We start from the raw sequence: 21,831 nt of genomic DNA on the forward strand, positions 1-21,831 counted from the left end.
TAATTTGTATATTAAGTTTTATATTGTTTTCTCGTCATGCAGCGCATTAGACTACATTATAATGTGTATGTAAGGTACATATACATGAAAAAATAAATAGTGATTTTGACAATATGAGAGGTATGTGACCGAATCCGTTATTCGGAAGGTTTTCGCTTCAGGTTCGATGGTGACATAGGCAGTCGGTCTGGGCCTGTCAAATCTTCTGGTTGGGTAAGCGGACCCTATATTTAGAAAAATACGACTTCCGGATTAGCCGCCAAGTTCGATTATCATGTTACGTGCGTTGTTTTTCTGATACAAGTTTTGTATTTCTGCCGCAGGACTTAATTAATCCTAGCACGGGTCATTAATTATGTATTAGCGGTCGCTGTTGATAACATTCACGTCATTATTCGTGCATTAATCCTATCGAACATTGTGTGAACGTTGCACACAGTATGGATGCTAATTTTAAGGCTTCGGCACAAAAAAAAGCAGTAATATGTGTGTCTGTAGACCGAATACACGTTTTTTATCTATCTAGTAACATAACATTAGCCGACTATATCCCAACTGAGGAAGTCACGACTAAATAGGGTAGAGGTACATCCATCGCAACCTGAACTAAGTACCCACGTTTCACCGAGCACAGAGGGGTTAAAATGGCCACATCGAAGCAATTCATCTAAGAAAGCAATATTGCAAATTGACATTTGCGCATATAAAAGTAAGTGCGCAATGCAAACAAAATACTACTACTAAAGTAGTAACTATTAAGTCAGTAATCTGTGTTATTTAGATACTGCTGCCTGCCTCTATTCTGGAGCGTTGTAATCTGGGGGGTTAAGGCCACATCGAAGCAATTCATCAAAAAAAAAGAAGGAATATTGCTATTTGACGTTTATGTGCATTGCGCACTTACTTTTATATGCGCAAATGTCAAATTGAAATATTGCTTTTTTAGAGGAATTGCTTCGATGTGACCTTTTTAACCCCCCTTCTCCTGCTTTTGGTGTGCCGAAGCTTTATAAGCAACTAAATTATAAATATAAGACCTTTTCAAAGTTCCGTGGCAGTGGATAGCTGCGTGGTAAGTAGGTAGTTAGGTACCCACTAAGTCAATCCGTTTTTCTATGTTGTTGGTTAGCCTTCACTTTTGATTGTATTTACACAGAATACACGGCAGAAATCCTATCAAAATAATACATAAACAGTATTAATAAAGATTATTTTTTTCAAGATTTATGTATTTGTTACACATACAAGCGTTAAATCTATTATCCGCAGGTTATAAAACGCACAATGCGTGTTCTACGCAACTCTTCCCTCACGTCCGACACAAGCCGCTCGCATGAATGGAGCAGACATACCTATTGCGTTCCGTTACACGCAGATTTATACAATATCCGTTTTAATAGGATTTAGATATGTTTTTTATTATTCAAAACCGCGAATAATTTAATTTAACCTCGTAAGAACCGGATTTCCAGACACAATAGTTAAACAATTATATTTTTAGGAGGTTAAAGGAAATAGGTATAAATCTTACCTACATGTATTCAATTTTCTCTGATAAGCTGTTACTAGTGTTGATCTATCTACATGAATAGACAGGAAAGCATCGTATCAATACACATCTCATGTTTCACAGTTCTTTTTTACGATATTTTATTAGTAGGTATTGTATTGTAAGTAACAAAAGCGCCAATTAAACCAAATTAACATCTAAGCGACTAAAATATTATCATAACAGTCGGTGATTGACCGTAAGCGGGAAATGAGGCGAGAGGTAAAGATCCCAAAATACTCTTACCTCGAGCCCTCCGCCTCAAGACTCTCCAGTGAAGTGGTCGCAAAAACCTCAATAATTGAATACAGTATAATCTGAAATTCCATTCCACAAATTGACGCATGTTTTATTCATTGAAACCAATCATTCGTTACCAGAGGTTTACCCAAGAGTCATCGAAAGGCGTCAGAAATACAGAAATATGAATTATGTTTCTTCTTTCGCTGTCTATCATATGGATTGACTGCATTGTCTGACAGAGATGGGTTTAAAGGTGATTGGCTTAGTTAAAACATGTTTTAATTTGTTGATTTGGGTTTCGTCGGATTTGGACAAACGTTTAATGAGGGTATTGTTTTCCATCTTTATTTGCTCTGTCTTCGTTTTATCATTTTGGAGATTCAATTGCAGTGTGTTGTGTTTAAATGCATGTATTCGGTTTGTTCACGGATTAGTTATTTTCTTATTCTTTCAAAGCTTAGTAATCTAGGTACAACACTACTAATACAACACAACACAACACTAATATGAATAAAATACATAAGTTACTTGTTATTTTAGGTAAGATCGACGCCGATGAAGTCGCGGGTGGAAAGGTAGTCTTTAAAATATTTTATTTTATATCTCATTGCCTATATATTATCTACTTGCATACCATATAGAATGAGAAAACGCTCTTGTGTAATGTATTTTACGATCCAATTTCGTTTACGTCCGATTGCAAAAAAAATGCAGTGGTATGAATATTTTCAACATAGCCGCAACACGCAAACCGCTGCTGTCGATATGTCTGTCTGTACTGTAGTTGTCAGCTGACAACTATCTGCCGACTGTCGTGTGTGGTCGGGTGGTTGGTTCGGACACGTTCGACAGATCGTGCTGCGGTGAGCATACAATCATTCCGTCAATATGGCAACCCCATTTCGCTAGATTTTTGGGCGGGAAAACCAATGAATAGTTTTGGAAAGGTTTTTTATCATGGAAATTAGGTACTAACTAATTATAATCGGCCAAAAAATTAAATATAAGCCATACAGCGAGACATGAAAAAAAATGTTTTAGATGTCGAACAAAATTTAAAATCATTATCAAGGATAAACTTTTGATTTTATGTCATTTTGCAATGTGTTAAAGAGAAGAAACTGTAAAAAGCTAAAATAATTTTTTTTTTCTTTGACCCAGGGTAGTCTAGTCATCTCTTCAGTACTCACAATTCTCTTTGCCGTATAGGTTCAATAAGTAATGTCCTTCGTAATAAATTTCCTATGGGTTGTAGGAAAGTGAGAATGCTATGTAAGGATAATGAATGGGAATTTGATTGTTTATGGTATGAAAGGAGGATGGTTAATGAATGGGACGTAAGGCAGTTTTAAAAAGTAAGAAAGGGGAGTCTTTGGTGCGATGTCGGCCGGGTGAGAGGATTTTGGTTTTAATATAAGGTGTGTGGAAAATAAAAGGAGTAAAATATATCTTGTGTTATTTCTATTTCCCACATGGATTATATGGATAAATTGTCTGGCCAAATATTTAAACCCATTGGCGGCAAATCTACAATAAGTCACGTCAAGAAAAAAAGATAAATTGTAACAATAACAACGCAGTGATTATAACTACTTTTATATTCTCTTTGATCCATTCATGTCAGATAAATCTTCAGGCTTACCTAATCTGCGGTGTCTACCTGTACTGTTTACCCAGAGTTTAATCAGGCCTGTAATCGAGAAAAACAATGGCTCTGAGTGCCTCGGGGCCGTCTCGATTTGTTTTCAAGCAATCAGCAGCGCACGGTATACGGTGACACGGCACATTCAAATTACGACTGCCTTAAGGAATCCAGCGTATTTAGGGGGCTCAGGTTTCCATGATGATGGGTTCAAGTCCCGTTTTGGGGGCTTATTTTTCGAACGTGTGTGAGTTTATTGTGATAGATGAGAGTACGAAATATTTGTGCTTGCGTTATTTATATGCTTAAGTACTTACCTAGTTGTACATTCTTAAGTGTCAGCGTTTTCCACTCGCGAGTTCGTTCGTGTAAATTGCCATAACTGAGTAGGTACAGAATAATAAATATTTCGTAAAAATACACTTACTTATATCACTTAGGGTTAATAAACTTAGTAAAGCTTTTTATTAGTAAAATCATTTCTTGAATCAGTTTGGTAGCCTCATAGAAATTAATTTGAGGTACCTAATTTAATTTATTTTTTTAAATTAAATAAATATTTCATGTATATTTAATGTATAATTATTTTTTTTTTGTTTATTTTTTTATGTTTCCGTTCGACCACAATCTCATCTTACACCTTATGGTAATTCAAGTCACGATAGGATGGGACGTTTACGTTGCAAATCTTAAGATAAATGACAAAAAGTTTATTTTCATATAACTCTATCTATCACTTTGTTTATATTATCGCGATATCAAGCTTCAATCAAGCATCGTGAACAGTGACGAGAAGGCTAAATTGTTTGAAAAGAGAAAGAAAAAGATGTATTAATAATGATGGACGCCACAGTACAAACTTAAACTTAAAGATACAAAACATCACAACGATATTAAAAATAAAACGCACGAATAAGTTGAAGGCGAAGGATTTTTATTTACGGCATTTTTTAGTTATGTTGGTATCACTATATGTTTATTGCACCATCCCGTGCTCCAATGCATAAACTTCTTTCACTCTAAGGTTGCCTGGCAGAAATTGATGAATTGATTGATTGGAGGGTTGATGAGTTTGGTAATTCACCTCACAACCCACACGATAGAAGAAGAAGAAATTGCTGTTTAGCAATAAGGACGCCTATTGTGCATATTTTTATTCGTATGTTTATGTCCTTTGTATAGGTATGTCGTTGTGCAATAAAGTATTATTGATTGATTGATTGAAGGCGTTTAGTATGTTATGCCAATTAATGTTAAGTATGCCGAATAAATATTTTTTCTTTCTTTATATATCAAAAGAAAAAGGTCACTCAGCGTATTGCTTCGTGCAACACGGGCACGGCAGCGAGATATATTTACCTCTACCGGTACCGGGATACCTACCAGTATAATCCTGGAAGAACAATTGTAAGGTTGACGTGAACCAATCTAGAGGATACCCCGGGCGAGTCGCATTGTTTTTCTCGATTACAAGCCTGATTAAACATCGACTTAAACAGGTACGCGTCTCCCTCAGGGATAAGCAAAGGTCTGACGGCAAAATTTTAAGATTGGAATCCGTATTTATAACAATGATTTATCGTATGCTTTTTTTAAATAGATACGAAAAGCAAATTTCTTTTTAATTGCGATCTTCTCTCGTGTGGATTATGAGTAGTTATGACTTATGACGTAATGAGACCAGTAATCGACCTCATTAACCCTGGTGTCAGGGCTATTCTTCAGCCGTCAAAGGCCCTGGCACTACTCATGTAACGACTACATGCATAATCAGTAAATATGACCCGGGATCGACAAGCAGTCGATGCACGTTAAGCACGTGCCTTCCGAAGTACGGATTGTTTAACTTTTTGGACATTGGATGATCACTTCCAATGTCCGCAATGTACTAAATATAACAAAGGGATTTTTGTTGAGGATTTGTCCGATTTTTTAAATGTTATTTTATGTATTTATTTTTATCGTGTGGTGGGGGATAGGTATCACTCACCTGTAAATAGCCTATAATGTTGGAGAGGACACAAACTTTCGGTCAACTCTTACGACATATTTGGGATGATAAACAGATAAACGCAGTAGTTTAGTCCATAGAAGAAGCAACAAACCTCTCACATACTGTACCTACAATCTAAAAAGGAAAAAGTAGACACGAGTCTTTCAAGACAGCCCTAATCACAGGTGGTCTGCAATGGGGCATAGAATAGGGCTCCGCCGCGGGCCTGTGAATAATGGAAGAGCCCCCGCCTTAATCTAACCGTACAATAGCGTCTGCCCGCGACATTTTGCATACAGCCCGTCGCGTCGGGAAAAATGCGACTGTCACCGGGATACGGCTTTTAAATTGCACTTGATTTGCCTACGGTAATTTTGTGGGTTTACTTACGGGGATGGTTCAAGATTGTGCCAGTTTATTGTGAGATTCTATATTTTAAATTTTCTATTTAAATTTTCTTTTTGCTTTGCAGGGGCAGATTTAAAAAAACAAAACCTTACCACCAAAAATTTTACCGATTCCCTCGCGAATTTCGTCGTTTATCACATAAGACTTTGCGCACGGACAGTTCTCAATCGAATTTAGCGCCAGAATACCTGTGAGGGCCACGTGATTTTCCTATGTATGATAAAACACCTGTTTTCACATCGTATTCTGAACCTTATTACTATCTTTGCAAGGTTCGTTACACCCTGTAGACTAATAGAGTGTTTTACAAGGCACGTGGTCAATTTCCCCTCGCTAGGGAAATGGGCAAATTGCAAGAGGGCGACAATTGGACACTTGAATGCTTCTGATCGGAGGCGTCGAGTTGTAAAAATGGTATTCACTGCCAATTAGATATTTCTGCTACGGTAGTGCTGACTGTATGGGACAGGGTGGGTAAAGTACAGGTTTTATTTCATACGAAAAATATCGTCATTCAATACGATACTGCATTTATATTCTTCACGTGTATGAAATACACTGCTATTTTCATATTTAGGTATTCTGCATTTTAGGTTTAGAAAAGTATTTCGCTTCACAAAATAGATTTTATTTAAAACCAAATTTCATTCAAACCATACCTCAAAATCATCGATTTAAAAAGATATTCCGATACATATTTTCGAAAATGGAATACCATTGATCGGACTGCGGTCAAGCCATGCGAGCGCCGCAAAAATTTTGCTCGAGTGCGCGCGAAATGCGACAGCCGGACATATTGGCGACATGTTGGAAGTTGGAACCACCAAATATTAACCACGCAACGGAACTTTGAATTGAAATATTATATTGCAGATTTAAAATTGAATTTACAGATTTTGCAACTTCATTACATTGTTACTGCGAATACAACCGCATTTACGTACGAGTAGATACCTAAAGTACCAACTTAGGTAAGCAAAAATTAATAATAATAAATAATATAATGTAGGTAAGTACATCGTTATAAATTGAAGTTGCTAGTAGTACGGTCACGAGCATTAATATGTATACACTTTGGTACCATATCACATAACTTTTTTGACAAATTGAACTGTAAGTCTCACTAAATGTCAAATATGTTAGCGACAGAGTCCTAAAGTTGGGTACATTACATTGCTCATGACTGTACTAGTGGCTTTTGGTAGTTTTTTCGGAGAAAGGTACGTAATAAATATTAATACATCGTTGCATTTAGTTGATTAAGTATCCATAAGCTTTTAAATTGTCAATTACTTGTGAAACTAAGCTAACAAGCTATAAATAAGTTTTCTTTCGTAAAGAATTTTATTTTTAATCGTGTTTATTTTTGGGAGACATTATAAATAACGTTGTTTCGGTGTAAAAAGTTTTATTTTATTGTTTTAAGTTTAAAGACGAAAGTAAATTAGGTACAAACATGTCTCGAAAATAATAATAAACTTAGCGTCGTAGCAATACTTAATTAGCGAGTAGAAGCTAGTTAACTGGCAAATTATGTTAGCGCGGGTACCTGCCACCGTGAGGCACGCATACCTTATTGAGCCTACCACCGCACCGGTTCATAATCATGGATATTTCATTACTATAGTATGGGAATATAATTTATTAGTCACTTGCGGCAAGTCATAGAAGATAATAATAATTTATTGGCAAAAAATTGGGTACAATTCTTTCCTTAACATAGCCTAGTCTTAGACACAGATATAAATAGGTAGGTACCACAGCGGACTAAGTATAAGAATACTTGTATTACAGCCTATGATGCCTCTCTCCTGGATATTTATGTTACTAAAGCTAGCTAGTATACATACTTATGTTACCAAAACAAAGAAATACAGAAGTTTTTAATGAATGGCTTATCAAAACAAAAAGACAAAAATGCATTATGACTATACGGAGCGTTATTGGTTCGAATCCCGGTGGGGACATATCACAAAAATGACGTCCTGGTATATATGTGTATGTGGTATACCTAGTTTGGTTAGAACATTACAGGCTGATCATCTGATTGTCCAAAAAGTACGATGATCCGTGCTTCGGAAGGCACGTTAAGCTGTTGGTCCCGGTTACTACTTATTGATGTAAGAATGTAGTCGTTACATGAGTCAGGGGCCTTTGGCGGCTCAATAATAACCTGCTGCTGCTATTGTTATAGCAGCTTCCACTAACATCTACACGTGTGTTTGTGTGTGTGTGTGTGTGTGTGTGTGTGTGAGTGTGTGTATGTGTGTGTGTGTATAATAAACTAATATTAAAAATAAATTCATTAATAAATTCTATAACTTAATATAGCCATAGATAATGGCAATAAGAAGACAACAGACAACTTTACTAGTCTTATATTGGCACAGAAATGAAGGCACGTCCACCCTTCCCACCTGTAGGCGTGACTCTAGCTAGATTTAATATCCACATTTTTTCCTTTACAAAGTACCTATTTGGGCCCGTCCAGAAACATTGCGGCTCTTTGGCCAAATAAATTACCTTCCTTCCCTTTGCGAATTTGATTCTTTTGATCATTTGTAAATCAATTTCGTCGCCCCACCACGAGTTACTACATGAAAGTGCTCCAAGTGTGGCCAAGTTTTTGGTTACGTTCCGCTTTGACATTCGTTTATTGGTTTTACTACGCTTTGCGTTCCAATTTATAGCGACGAACTACAAAAAAAGTATACTTTTAATTTTTTTTAAACATAATTCCTTTGCGGGGGAGTAATTACAGAACGTGTAAAAAAGTTCAATAAAATATTAGGCATAAAGTTACTTAGAGGAGCTCGGTGGCGCAGCGGTAAACGCGCTCGGTCTGCGATTGTTGAAGTTAAGCAACTTTCGCAAAGGCCGGTCTTAGGATGGGTGACCACAAAAAAAAAGTTGTCATCTCGAGCTCCTCCGTGCTTCGGAAGGCATGTTAAGCCGTTGGTCCCGGCTGCATTAGCAGTCGTTAATAACCACCAATCCGCACTGGGCCCGCGTGGTGGTTTAAGGCCCGATCTCCCTATCCATCCATAGGGAAGGCCCGTGCCCCAGCAGTGGGGACGTTAATGGGCTGATGATGATGATGAAAGTTACTTAAATACAGTTGTCTTTGTTTATATGATTTTTGCCTTTAAGACAATACTTACGTAACCGTCCTGTAGTTTTCGCCAGGGACGAATCCGAGAACATTAGCGGCCCCTAATTAACATTAAAATTCCTGGAGTGCTTATATTTAAGTTTTATTATGACCTAATTGCTTTTTACGTAACATATTAAGTTTCACGTTACGTTCATAGGCCGTTAAACATAGGTAACGTTAGTGGGGCTAATTCGTCAAAGGGTGGGCGCCCTTTGTACCGGCTTATGGTAATCAACGCAAGCCCTAGTGGGGATTTGATTCGCACGCGCACACAATATAATGAGATTTATTAACTAGTCCGGATTCAATAATATACAATTTGTATGATTGCCCCGTTAGTCGGGTTGTTTATTAATTATTACGTAATATTTGTGGCTTTGGCATTTTGTTTTTCTTCCTAAGATACAAAATTGAAGCATCAATCAAAGCATAAACCAAATCTGCAGTTGGGTCGTTCTTCTTTTTTATCAACAATGATCTGTCCTTCGTTCTGATAAGTTATATGTTTTAGAATTTTATTTAATCTTTCCATTGTCGAAAAATATAGTTATATCTTATTATAGTCAAAATACTGGCAAAATACTAATCGTTTTCTCGATTTGTGATTAACGTAGCTTGATTGTTTTGCACAATATTCTGTGACAGAGCGGTAAATCGAAATGCTGTCTCCGATGAGAAGGGCCACACTGTCACAATATTTTAGGAATGCCCCTGCAAAGAAAAGTATGTTACCAAGATAAAGAGAAACACTAAATAGTCATCTACAGACACTCTCTTTATATGATTTATTATTTATTTTTCCTCACTTACATCTACCATTACAGGTTTATCCCAATGCGACAGTGTAGTAATACAAAACAAGGCTTGGTTTTTTTTACAGTCTATAATATATTATATACAAAGTTATTTTTGTGAATTCACTCAGGCTGCAGATAAACAGATCCATCTCGTATGTTTTATTTTAAAGATTTCGTTATAATTTTAAAGATGTTAAATCCGATATAACATAACATAATATATGTTATGTTATGTATAAATAAATAATAAAAAAAAGTGTTTATTTCTTGTTTTCAAGCAGCATAAAGTTATGAGGCAACCCCAGGAAGCAAGGTTAATGCTTGAGTTGGGGATGTCTCGCTCTTACCCTAGTTGCTAACACTAAATAGTTGAAATGGAAAGCAAAAATAAAAAAAAAGGTATCAATTAAAATATATATCGAGAAAATGTCTTTTTATTGTCGAAAAAAAAGAAGAGCGACCCAGTTACTAATAAAACATTGTGGTTTTTAATAAATTAATAGCCATCTGTTGCATTTTATACATGTATGTAATAAGTGGTTACATTACGTACACTATTACGAGAAAAGTACTAATAAGTTTCTAAAAATAATATAGTATAAGTAAGCAGTTACCATTTCCGAGTTACCCTTTGCTGTGCTTATTGCAAACATTTCACTCGCTCAAAAGTTTAACGAGACCGACGTCTGCATACCACGCTTAGATTACTTTTATATCCTAGACTTGCTCATCACTGTGTTCTGGAGAAAGACAGCTGGCAACACTTGTGGAGAAATTTAAATTCTGTAAATCTTTGGAAAGCTTTTTATTTGTTTTAAGCTCTGATTTACATTTTTATAACAAAAACAGAAATAGAAGGCAGGAGGGCAACCACTGCCTTATTTTTCACTAAAAAGTAGCATGGAGAATGCTGCACCGACAAGAGCGTGTCTCTTATATTAGTGATGATGATAACAAAAATAATAAATGTTTCTTTCTTTCTTTCTAACAATAACATAGGCACGGATCGTCACGCATTGGGTGCCTCATGACGGGTACAGGCGTCGTAGTAGACCTCGAAAGAGATGGCGTGACGACTTGGACGTTTGCCGGAGGGACTGGCTGGCCGGAGTACGCGAAATATGGAAGGGGAGGCCATGCCCAACGGAAAAAAGATCCCATCTTGTAGACTAGATTAGATAAGAACAACATATGACTTCTCGGTGGCTTCAACCGATTCAGAATAATGTAGGTAATTGTTGTACATACATACATACATAAACTCACGCCTATTTCCCACCGGGGTAATCAGAGGCTATGGAATTCCATTTGCTTCGATCCTGACACACTTACTTTCTCCACGTTTATCCATCGTTTCATACAATACGTCCTTCTAGGTCTTCCTCTGCCAGCCTCTGCTACCATTAACCTTCATTCATTGTTGTTTTTTTGAATAAGCCAAAATTATCATAAAGAAGTAGTACCTACCTAAAGTATAAAAACTTTTACAATGATGGATGACACTGAAGTAGGAATGAAGAAATAGGAGAGGAACGCGACGAGTTAATTTATGGCACAATAAAATGCAAATGACAATGGCGCTTATGCCTATCAAAGGTTTATGATTCGCATACTGATGGGCCAGGTCGTGACTGCGGCCTGCCCTGCAGCATAATGTGCAGTTTTATTGCACATGTACGGAGTATGAAGCATTGACGATCGCGAACAATTTATTGTCCAAAGCTTAGGTGGCGCGCGGTATCATCCGAACTCAAAGGGTGCCGACAAAGCGCCGCCGCGCGCGGTGCGGGCGGCATTAGCGGCCCCGTTTGATGCCCCCACCCTCTGCTAGGGCTGTCAGCTGCTGCCCGAGCTGAGGATAGTGCTGGAAATGCAGGTGTTCTACTTAGAATAAATACTCAACATACGCTTGCGTCCAAACTCAAGCCCAATCTAAGTGAACATTGTTTTTGGAAGTATGGATGTCATTATAATAATTTATAACACGTGAATTTATCATGCTCCTTTTTTGGACCGAGTTAAATAATAAATTAGAATCACGATGTATTTATTAAGTGCACTCCCAGCTGCGCGACATCCATACCATATACCTACATCCGATGCGAATGTTACCATTTGCCACCCCTAACATCCCCCCAGAGCCAGAGCTCAAAGTGAGTGTGTTACTCTTTAACCTGCGCGATTCGCGACCGGCTAAACTTACCACTCCGCTAAATAAAGTTAAAAGGCTCCTCCAGCTTTGTCTCGGCTCGCCTTTGATGTACGGTGAGAACATCCCCCACCCCGCCCCCCCCCACCAAACAGTTTACCGCAAGCTCCAACTAAATGCCTTTTCCGATTGGGGCATAAACCCCCTACACGATTGATTACTATGTTATGTAAGTGCTAAAGGAATTTCTCAGGACGCGGCCGATCAAAGGGGTTTGACGGCGCGGCGGTTCTGTAATACCGGGAAACCCTTATCATTTTGATCTCTAGTTACCAGTGGTTACGTTATTGGGGAGAAGTTAGACGGGTTACGCTCTAATTCGGTTTTATGGAGAAGTTTCGCCGGGTCATATGTGGCGAGTGGATTACGGGTCAGGCAGACTACCTGCCATGACAATTATAAGTTTCGAGATGAATGACCAATGATGTCAATTGGCACTAACTCAATGAGGAACTATCCAGGTTACGTTCTTCAAAAACAATATAGATATAAACTGCCAATGTAATAGTCAATAATATGTAAATTGTTGTGTATGGAAATAAAAAAATATTTATTTTTATGTATTTATTTTAGATGGCGCTATACAGATTTTTCTTCGTTTCACCTTCTAATTTCATGGATAACAGACAGATGCATGTTTTATCTTTGTTTTTGGGAATGATGACCCTTTTTATTACACCCAGGCACTATTACATCTTCCACTCATTATTATTCTGATCAAAATAAAGAGAAGCAATATAGGTGATCCAAATATCAAGCAACAATTATTTTTATGTATGCTTCTGCCATCATATTGTATTTTGTAATAATTATGTACCCGAGTAATGAGAAAATAGGTAATTTAGGCCCTGCTCAGACGACAGACTATCCGTGACGCACTTTTTAGTCTGTGAAAATATAACCTATGCAATTATATGCAGTAACGCACACAACGCGCAAAAAGTCCGGCGCGTTACTGCATATAATTGCATAGGTTATATTTTCATAGACTAAAAAGTGCGTCACGGATAGTCTGTCGTCTGCGCAGGGCCAAACGCAGTAAAACTGTACAACGCCATATTTTGGTGAATGCAGCCTAGAAAGTCTCTCATTATCGAAACTGGTTAGCAATAGGCTAGTTTCCAACTAGTCAAATCAATTACTGTTTACTAAACGTTAAAATAGGAAATTACCATGGAATTTGTATGACAAAGCACGTTATGACGTCATAGAAAAACGTGATAAAATGTCTCACTTATTGTTTCGTGTTTCTTGATTAAAAATTAAAATTCATAAATAAGATAAATAGAAAAAAATATTTTCATTACTTTTAGATCTGTCTTTATTTAGTAATCAGAATTTCATAATTTATCTTGAACCTAGCACACGATCCAATTGTATTGTTGAATTGGCTAGGTATTGAATGTTGAACAAAAAATAAGGAAGCACCGTTACAGAATTATTCAATTCAGCACTACCCGAACCAAACCTCACAGACAATCTTCAGATCCTTCATTCAGAATTAACAAGCGACACGTATCAAAAGCATTATTCATTCACATTAAATATAGCCAGGTATCGCAAGTCCAAGTCCGGGCCTGAGAGTTCGGACTTTGAAAATTCAATTAGTGTAATAACAGAGCACTGTGCCATTGGCAATCAAAGGAAAACGGAAAGTTTGTGCACATCAAAGAGTCGCTTAGTGCGTGCCTCGAGTAATGACTCGCTCGGGACGTCGCTAATTCGACACTCAATATCCAAACTGCTATGTTTTCCACAATTCTCCTAACTATCCATTTTGGAAGCTGATGCTAATAAGGATTCACATGCATACGATAATTTGTGTATGGATATTGAAAGTTGCCACACGTGTACTTTCTTTATTTTATTACAGATTGATTAACATGTTGTTCTATACAAAAAGAAACATTTTATAAGTAGCTATAAGCAAATGTGTTGTCCCGATTGATAATTATTAAGTGGGTAATTACTTTAGGTAAATGTTTTCCTAGTAATAATAATTTTAACATTAACTATATTAATTGCACCTTACAATTACAATTCACCTTACAATTTACCTTACAATTTTTTATTATACCTTGGCTTTGAAAGTATTATTTCTTCTTTTAATCTTATTATCCTGCTGGGAAGTAGGGCTCGAACAAAAAAAATCACTTCTCGCGATCTTTTGCTATTTACTCTTATAATAATAATAATAATAATAATAAAAGTTTATTTCGGACTTATAAAAAAACATCCATATTTGTTAGTAACATTACAAACTTAAATCTAGTATTAGTAACAAATAAGTAATCGAGGCCGGTTGGACCCCCGATGGCGGCAGACTATACTTGTTTGACTTATGACACCTACCTTCATATATACAGGGTGGCCCAGAAGTTCAGGATCAAAATGAAAAATTAGATAGAGGGGCTCATTAGCCATCATTTCATTATTTCATTTTATTATTTTTTTCATTATTGGGGTTCAAAGACACATTTTCAATTAAAAGTAAATAAAAATCACGCTTATAATCGCTAACAGGGTAGACATAGCAAAAATCCGAAGACAAAACTTGCAGTCACTTTTGGTATTCGTATTTTAATGAAGGTACATAGATTTCAAGGAAAAAGTTATCCCCAAACACTGTTGGTGATTCATACTATTAGATACTAAAATAAAATGTGTCTTTGAGCACCTTTAACAACGTTAGAAAGTAGCAGCTACATTGTATGAGAATGTCAAATTTTCCTTAAAATCTGTCTGTCTTGCAACCTTTGAGGGCTAATTACTTAGTTTTTTGCCCGTATTAAGGGTACTTTTTTTGGATGTTTCTAAAAGCCTATTAAATGGAGCAGTTTTTAGAAATACTTTTAGGGTCCATGACAATCTCATGTGTTTATTATTCTTCGGCGAAGTATTAACAACTGTAACAATTTTGGTCGAATTCTCACTTTGACTCCCGATAACTTTTTTTTTTATACTTAATTTGACTTTGATTTATCTTTGATTGAGCGGTACACAGCCTTAGGCATAGTTGTGAAGTAAAATAAAATAATTATTATGAAAGGGATAGCGACAAAATGATTATTTCTGAAGTAAGGTAGAAAATCTAGAAAAAGGTACAAAATGGGTCATATCTCCTAAACCGTAAATAATTGCTGAACATACATGGGGGTTTTTCTGGTAGCTAATGAGCCCCTCTATCTAATTTTTCATTTTGATCCTGAACTTCTGGGCCACCCTGTATAACCTATTATTTACGAAGCGAAAAAGCAAGTGGCATGACATGTTTTAGGTACTTACCTAGTTTATCAGAGGGCGATATGATTATTCAGCCCTGTTCACACACTGACAGATATTAGTAATTAATCGACTTGTAATTTTTGATCGTCTAAAAATGTTCTCTTTTGTTCCAGATTTTACCAGCATTATAAGAAAACGACAAATTACAAACATGCAGCGGCTATAAGCTGCTACACAGGTAAACACAAAATTTGCCTTATCACAAAACGCAGACAAGATACCTACTAGTCCGGGTTTAAAACTCCTAAAATATTTTTTTGTAATAAGACGGAAAAACTTTAAATACAAAGTTTACTTTTCGCGCCAATAATGGCCTCAATAACAATGTCTAGTAGTTGCCTTCTATCGCCCTCTCGTGCTAGCTTTTGACAATATGCAAATGAGACGCCTGTATTTGCGTTCCATAGTACGCAGCGTCTTCGTCAGATGGCGTCGACTGACAGCTGGTTGCCCGTCATGGCGGCACACGATGTCAAAATTTTGAGATGTCAATTGTCATGTCAAGCGCTATTGTATACAAAACGAAACCAAGCTAATTTATTATTTATTTCCCAAATATTCTACAATTAATGTCTCCTGTTCTCGTCCAAACCTGCCTTCGGTGTTGTTGTGATAAGTAAGGGTTATAATTTATACAGTGGTTCTCTTATGTTCTAAAAATATGGCCCTTCCGGGTCTCGGCGTTAAATTTCGGTGAAATGGTATTTTTTATCTTAGAAACTTCCGCGATAACGTGGTGTTATATTGGCTGAGAGTCCTTCAGGTAACAGAGTACCTGGTCAGGAATTTTACACCTCATGATGTTTTTATCGGCGGCTGTTTTATGAGTTGGGGCATTGTTTACAACTTGCTTCCTGTGTTCGCGCTCGACATCATCAATGAAAATCTACCAAATTAAATACAAAATCTTACTTAACATCAATTTCAAATCTTGATCTTCCAAATAGTTATTACGTGCGCCTAAATTTCGAAGAGTTTTCCTTTATGCTGTTTATTTTTATAGAACAAAGTGACTTGAAAAGCTAGCTAAACTTCAATTTTAACTTTTTTTGCAATCTTGCCAGGTACAAAATATACATATACCTAGAACAGATTTCATGTTTCTGTCCATACTTTCAAAGGTATATTTTTTATTAAACTATATTCATATATAATTTCTTGCCATTTTAAGAGTGTTATTGATCCTAACCACAATAAACTATATCATAATACAAATATGACATGGCAAGAGTACCCGGGGGTGTTCGATCGAACCCCATTGTGTTGAAAACTCAGCACCCGTCGGATCTTTCACTCGGACTGCTACTGCTGCATTGCACAGTCGTTCGATTGAATTTTTTATGTGAAATTATTAAAAGATCAGCTTATAATATTCAGAAATAATTCTATTAACTTGTGAATTCTTAAAGAGTATTGTTTGTGCAAATACAATGAACATGGTAAGGTCTATTATGTTTTTTACCCTATTATATTTTTTTCATAAAATGCTCATTTAACCATGAAGTTATGATTTAATTTGTTTTGACATGTTCATATTATTATAAGTTATTCTATTTTCTGTAAGATTGGTGTGAGTTTATTATTGAATGGCTTTTTAAATATATTTTTTTATTGTCTGGCTCGGGGCCGTGCCTGAGTTATTGTAATTTGTAAAGGAAATATGAAATATAATATTTTATCCCTTGTTATTAATAGCTTAATATGCTATTATTTAACTTTTAAATAGAAATAAGTAGCTTTTTTTAGTGGGATAAAGTTTGAACCGACGCTGATCGATGATGGAGACTCTTGACTTCTGTACGCTGTCTCTCTTTTTGTTTGCTGTCCTTTTCCTATGCATTGAAAATGTACTCTGGGATATGATCCTCATTGTGTGACTTATTGATTTTTTACGGTGGCTTGGTGTTTTCACGGTCTCGGTAGATGTGCGATGTTCATTCGGAACGCTTGGGTTTTTGATAGGGTTCGTAATTGTTATGATGCCAAGGTATTGATTTCTGCTTAAAGAACATTCTGTTGTTGTGTATTTTTGTACACTATAGTAAATTCTACATGAAAATACAGTTTTCATTTAGGAATATTAAATGTCTGTAGTGGTTTCATGTTTTAAATAACAAATTTAGAAATTTAGAGATTTGGATGTTATGCATAGAATATTTATGTTGTAGGGAGGAATATAATGTTAGTGGGATACAAAGTCATATTATGTATTTCTTTTTTCAACACTTTCAGCTTTATTAACATTGTACTAGCAGTGTATTTGATAGCAATATATTATGTACGAATTCCGTCGTTTCATGCGTAATATTCGGGCAAGTCGACCGACGTTTGAACACTGTCAAAAATGAAGAAATAATACAGTATCCTACAAAACTGTATGAGCAGTATGTGAAAGTGAATCTCACTCGTTAAAGTTGACTTTCGATATTACATAGGTATAGTGATAGTGTTTTAAAAGCATGCGTTGTATAAACAGACTAGCGACCCGCCCCGACTTCGCTCGGGTGCAATGCTGAGGAAAAATGAAATTATTTCTCCACTATTTAATGGATGTTATTATACATATAAACCTTCCTCTTGAATCACTCTATCTATTAAAAACACCGCATCAAAATCCGTTGCGTAGTTTTTAACATTTAAGTAACATAGGGATATAGGGACAGAAAAAGTGACTTTGTACTATGTAGTGATGTGTTTTGTAAATGATTTGTTTTATAAGTAGATAAGTGCGGACGAAGAAGTAGGTAGAGTAGAGTAGATGCAGGACGGAAGGGGCAAGTCACAGGGACTGTAACCTGGAACCTGACAGAGGGCAGCAATAACTGTCAGTGCTATTCAGAGACGGAGGACAGGAGTCCTAGTATGGCTTTGTAATAGACTACTCTGGGCGCCATCCCACTTGCGTCAGACAGAGTACTGCGGGGCGGAAGGCAAGAGGGAAACCACTGCCCTATTTTTCCCTAAAAAAGTAGCATGGAAAATTTTCCTTAAATTGATGATGATGAAGTAGATAAGTGTTCTGTAATTAGTTGTGTTTGTTGTAGGTGGTGTCTCGCCATGCAGCGCGCGGGTGGGAGAAGGGCCTGTGCGCCATGAGCCACACTCCCGTCGGCGGCCACCCGCAAGGTAACTACCTTTTTTTGTTACTTTTTAATCGGCAAAAACATTGTTTAATACATACATAACGTAAACAGCCTATATACGTCCCACTGCTGGGCACAGGCCTCCCCTCAATCAACTGGAGGGGGTATGGAGCATACTCCACCACGCTGCTCCACTGCGGGTTGGTGGCGGTGTTTTTTACGGCTAATAGCCGGGACCAACGGCTCAACGTGCCCTCCGAAGCACGGAATCATCTTACTTTTTCGGATAATCAGGTGATTCAAGCCTGAAAAGTCCTTACCAAACAAAGGACAGTCTCACAAAGTGATTTCGACAATGTCCCCATCGGGAATCGAACCCGGACCTACAGATCGTGAGCTTAACGCTCTAACCACTAGACCACGGAGGCTGTTTAATACTAATAACTGAATTATAAATAAAGCCGAGATGGCTGCACACAGAACTCACGTACTCACTTACACCTAACTCCTCTCTTAGGATAGGAAAACTTACAGTTGCACATGGTATAGACCCTCGGTTTGGTAAACAAATTAGAAAGTTTCTAACAACTATGTTAGCCAATCTCCATCAGCGATATTGGATTGTGAATGCGGGCTTGTAGAAGTTAAGAAATAACACAAAATTGTGTGATTTCAACTATGTAAATCACCTGATTGTCCGAAAGAAAGACCCGTGCTTCGGAAGGCACGTTAAGCCGTTGGTCCCGGTCACTACTTACTGATGTAAGTTAGTAGTCGTCACATGAGCCATGTCAGGGGCCTTTGGCGGGTCAATAGTAACCCTGACACCAGGGTTGATAAGGTTGGTAATCCACCTCACAACCCACACGATAAAAGACTGATAAATAAATCGTTGTTAATGTTAGTTGTAAAGTTGTACTTCACAATAGCACACAAAGTATAATAACTCCCATGTTATATTGTTCACTTATGGGTATAATAATAATGTATACGTTTTTACAATAAAATACCAGATAATATTTTAATTTTGTCAGAAAATTAATTTAAAGCTCATATGAAGCTTACTTTATGTAAAAAAGCTTATTATAAGATTAATGATTACCTAAATGATAAAAAAGTCTGGTATTTAATGTGTTCCACTAGTTTTTAAATAACTTTTAATGTATACCCTCATTGGTTTTTAAAAGATGTGTTGCTGTTGCAGTTTCTTGTCATTTCTTCTTCTCAGCCATAACACCTTGCGAAATGACGTAAATTCAAAAATGTTACATTGATGAAATGTTACATGAAGACCTGTGTTGTGTTACATTTTTTTAATAAGAAGTGGTCTAAGACTCATAGTAAATGAGAAAACAATTTTCTCATACCAAATGTGTTTTATTTCCACTAATAGGATAAAATATTATGCAAGTCGCATAGACTCACGATCGTGCGACTTACAAATTATTCCTACGGCTCACAATCGTGAGGGTCTGATTGCTGAAGACCAGCTAAGCTGGGATTTTTTTTCGTGTTTTTCCCGAGGTCTTTATATGGCATAAAAAGCTGTCACTAACATTTTATAGGCCTAGCAAAGATTTCGTTTCTTCGGTTGGAAAGGGTTACATTGACCTTCAACAAGTTTATCCATGATAATTACGTTGAATAAATGATTCTGATTTCTGATGTATTTTTTCAGGTTGGGAGCACAAGCTTGCTGACAGGTCGTCGCTGCCGCCCGCGTCCGGGGAGGAGAAGACCAAGGCGCAACCCAAACATGTGTTCGCACAACCACATCTCTCCAAGTCGGTATCACTTCACTTTGTTCACTTTCTCCACATATATGCTATACATTCATTCATAATTCATTCATATGATATATATTATATACCTGTATATCTAAGACACTGGGTAAGTGGAATACCTCTATAAGTGAAACGACATTGCAGGTCCCTTGATGTCTCACTTGACCAGGTTTCACTGTATTATTATGCTATATATAGCTAGCCGTGCTTCGGAGGACACGTTGGTCCCGGCTATTAGCCGTAAAAACACCTTCACCAACCCGCAGTTGAAGCAGCGTGGTGGAGTATGCTCCATACCCCCTCCGGTTGGTTGAGGGGAGGCCTGTGCCCAGCAGTGCGACGTATACAGGCAGTTTATGTATAACTATAGAGCTAAGTATCATTTTGTTCCTGAGCAGAAGGTCCAAATAGGTCGAGGTTCTTCTGCAGCTTCTTATCCCCGGCTATACAGGTTGTGAGAAGCAGCAGTAGTTTTCACGTGATAATCATTTATGATCCAAACATGAATGCGAAAACAAATTGGTCAATCATTTTTGTTTAACTATTATCCCGGTTTAAGCTCTGAAAGTCGAAACCACTGAATTCGAGTTTGATTTGTGAGTTTGAATTCATGTTTGACTAGCCTATTGGGATATACTTGTGAGCTTATGTTATGTGTTAGGCTATGAGGGATGAATTTATTGTGATCATCACTAATTTAACTGTGTTCATTTTAAGTTAGGTGTAAATAAGTAGTTACATGAGCTTCCAGAAAGCCTCAATTCTGAACACCTGCCGGATAGTTAGAAAGTTCCTCCAAACAGATGAATGCGACATATCGACAACAGTTGCAAATCCTTAGTACCTATGTTATTTACTTGGCACCAGCCCGTAAATATCATACATATACCATTTTTTTTTTAACGTTGGGAAATGCATTACGCATACCACGCCGCCCGGGGGGGACGACGTGGTTATGTGGGACTCCCCGGGTGTCGCCACCCGGTATACCCACTAAAACCCAACGGTGTTCCTCCTCGCCGCCCTGTGGCGGGGATACGGGAACGCAATTGCACACAACCGCGTCCCTGCCGGCGGATGCCCTTTGGGGCCCAGCGCCCAATCATCATACATATACCAGCATTAAGCTTAGATAACATTAATTTTACAAGAAAATAATAATAATTATCTTTATTGAACATACTTAGTATTACAATTTTACATTAATAACAATACAGACAACTATAGTAACCCTGACACTAAGGGTGATGAGGTTGGTACTCCACCTCACAACCCACACGATAGAAGATTTAAAGTTATGTGGAAGATTTCAAGTGTTTGTTTCCCCGGTCGCTCTTACATGTTTGGGGGTACCTGATCCCAAGATTTTTATAATCGTAGGGCTAGGTAGGATCATGCAAATTGCACCCATATTTTTTGCGAATCAATAGAACTCTCACATAATACCTTCCTTTGCACTCTGTACGCACGCACTCACACACACGTAACACCCACTCACCACAATTCACACTACTCACAAACACATCTATACATACATCTTTTGTTTATCAAGGAACACAATACTATTACTTTTTATTATTATTATTATTATTATCTAAACTATATAAGTACCTTTTTGTTTGCATGCCTGCACATAGAATAAGGTTCAAACTTGCTGTTTTATTCCGGGGGAAGGCCTGATGAC

At 37.1% G+C, this 21,831-nt stretch overlaps 1 protein-coding gene across 4 annotated transcripts in view; it reads left to right on the top strand.

Moving 5' to 3' along the window:
• The window catches only part of LOC126369218 (axin), a 91,722-nt gene that overhangs the window by 50,108 nt on the left and 19,783 nt on the right, over positions 1 to 21,831 (top strand). For 3 of the 4 annotated variants that reach the window (XM_050013534.1, XM_050013537.1, XM_050013535.1), the window contains exons 3-5: positions 15,394 to 15,458; positions 18,325 to 18,406; positions 20,042 to 20,147. In XM_050013534.1, the coding sequence (XP_049869491.1) occupies positions 18,373 to 18,406; positions 20,042 to 20,147 (140 nt within the window). In that variant the 5' untranslated portion in view covers positions 15,394 to 15,458; positions 18,325 to 18,372. Of the gene's footprint in view, positions 1 to 15,393; positions 15,459 to 15,789; positions 15,897 to 18,324; positions 18,407 to 20,041; positions 20,148 to 21,831 lie in introns of those variants that run through there. The other variant, XM_050013536.1, reaches the window with a different exon arrangement.

The sequence above is a fragment of the Pectinophora gossypiella genome, chromosome 8, assembly GCF_024362695.1.
Source record: "Pectinophora gossypiella chromosome 8, ilPecGoss1.1, whole genome shotgun sequence".
NCBI lineage: Eukaryota > Metazoa > Arthropoda > Insecta > Lepidoptera > Gelechiidae > Pectinophora > Pectinophora gossypiella.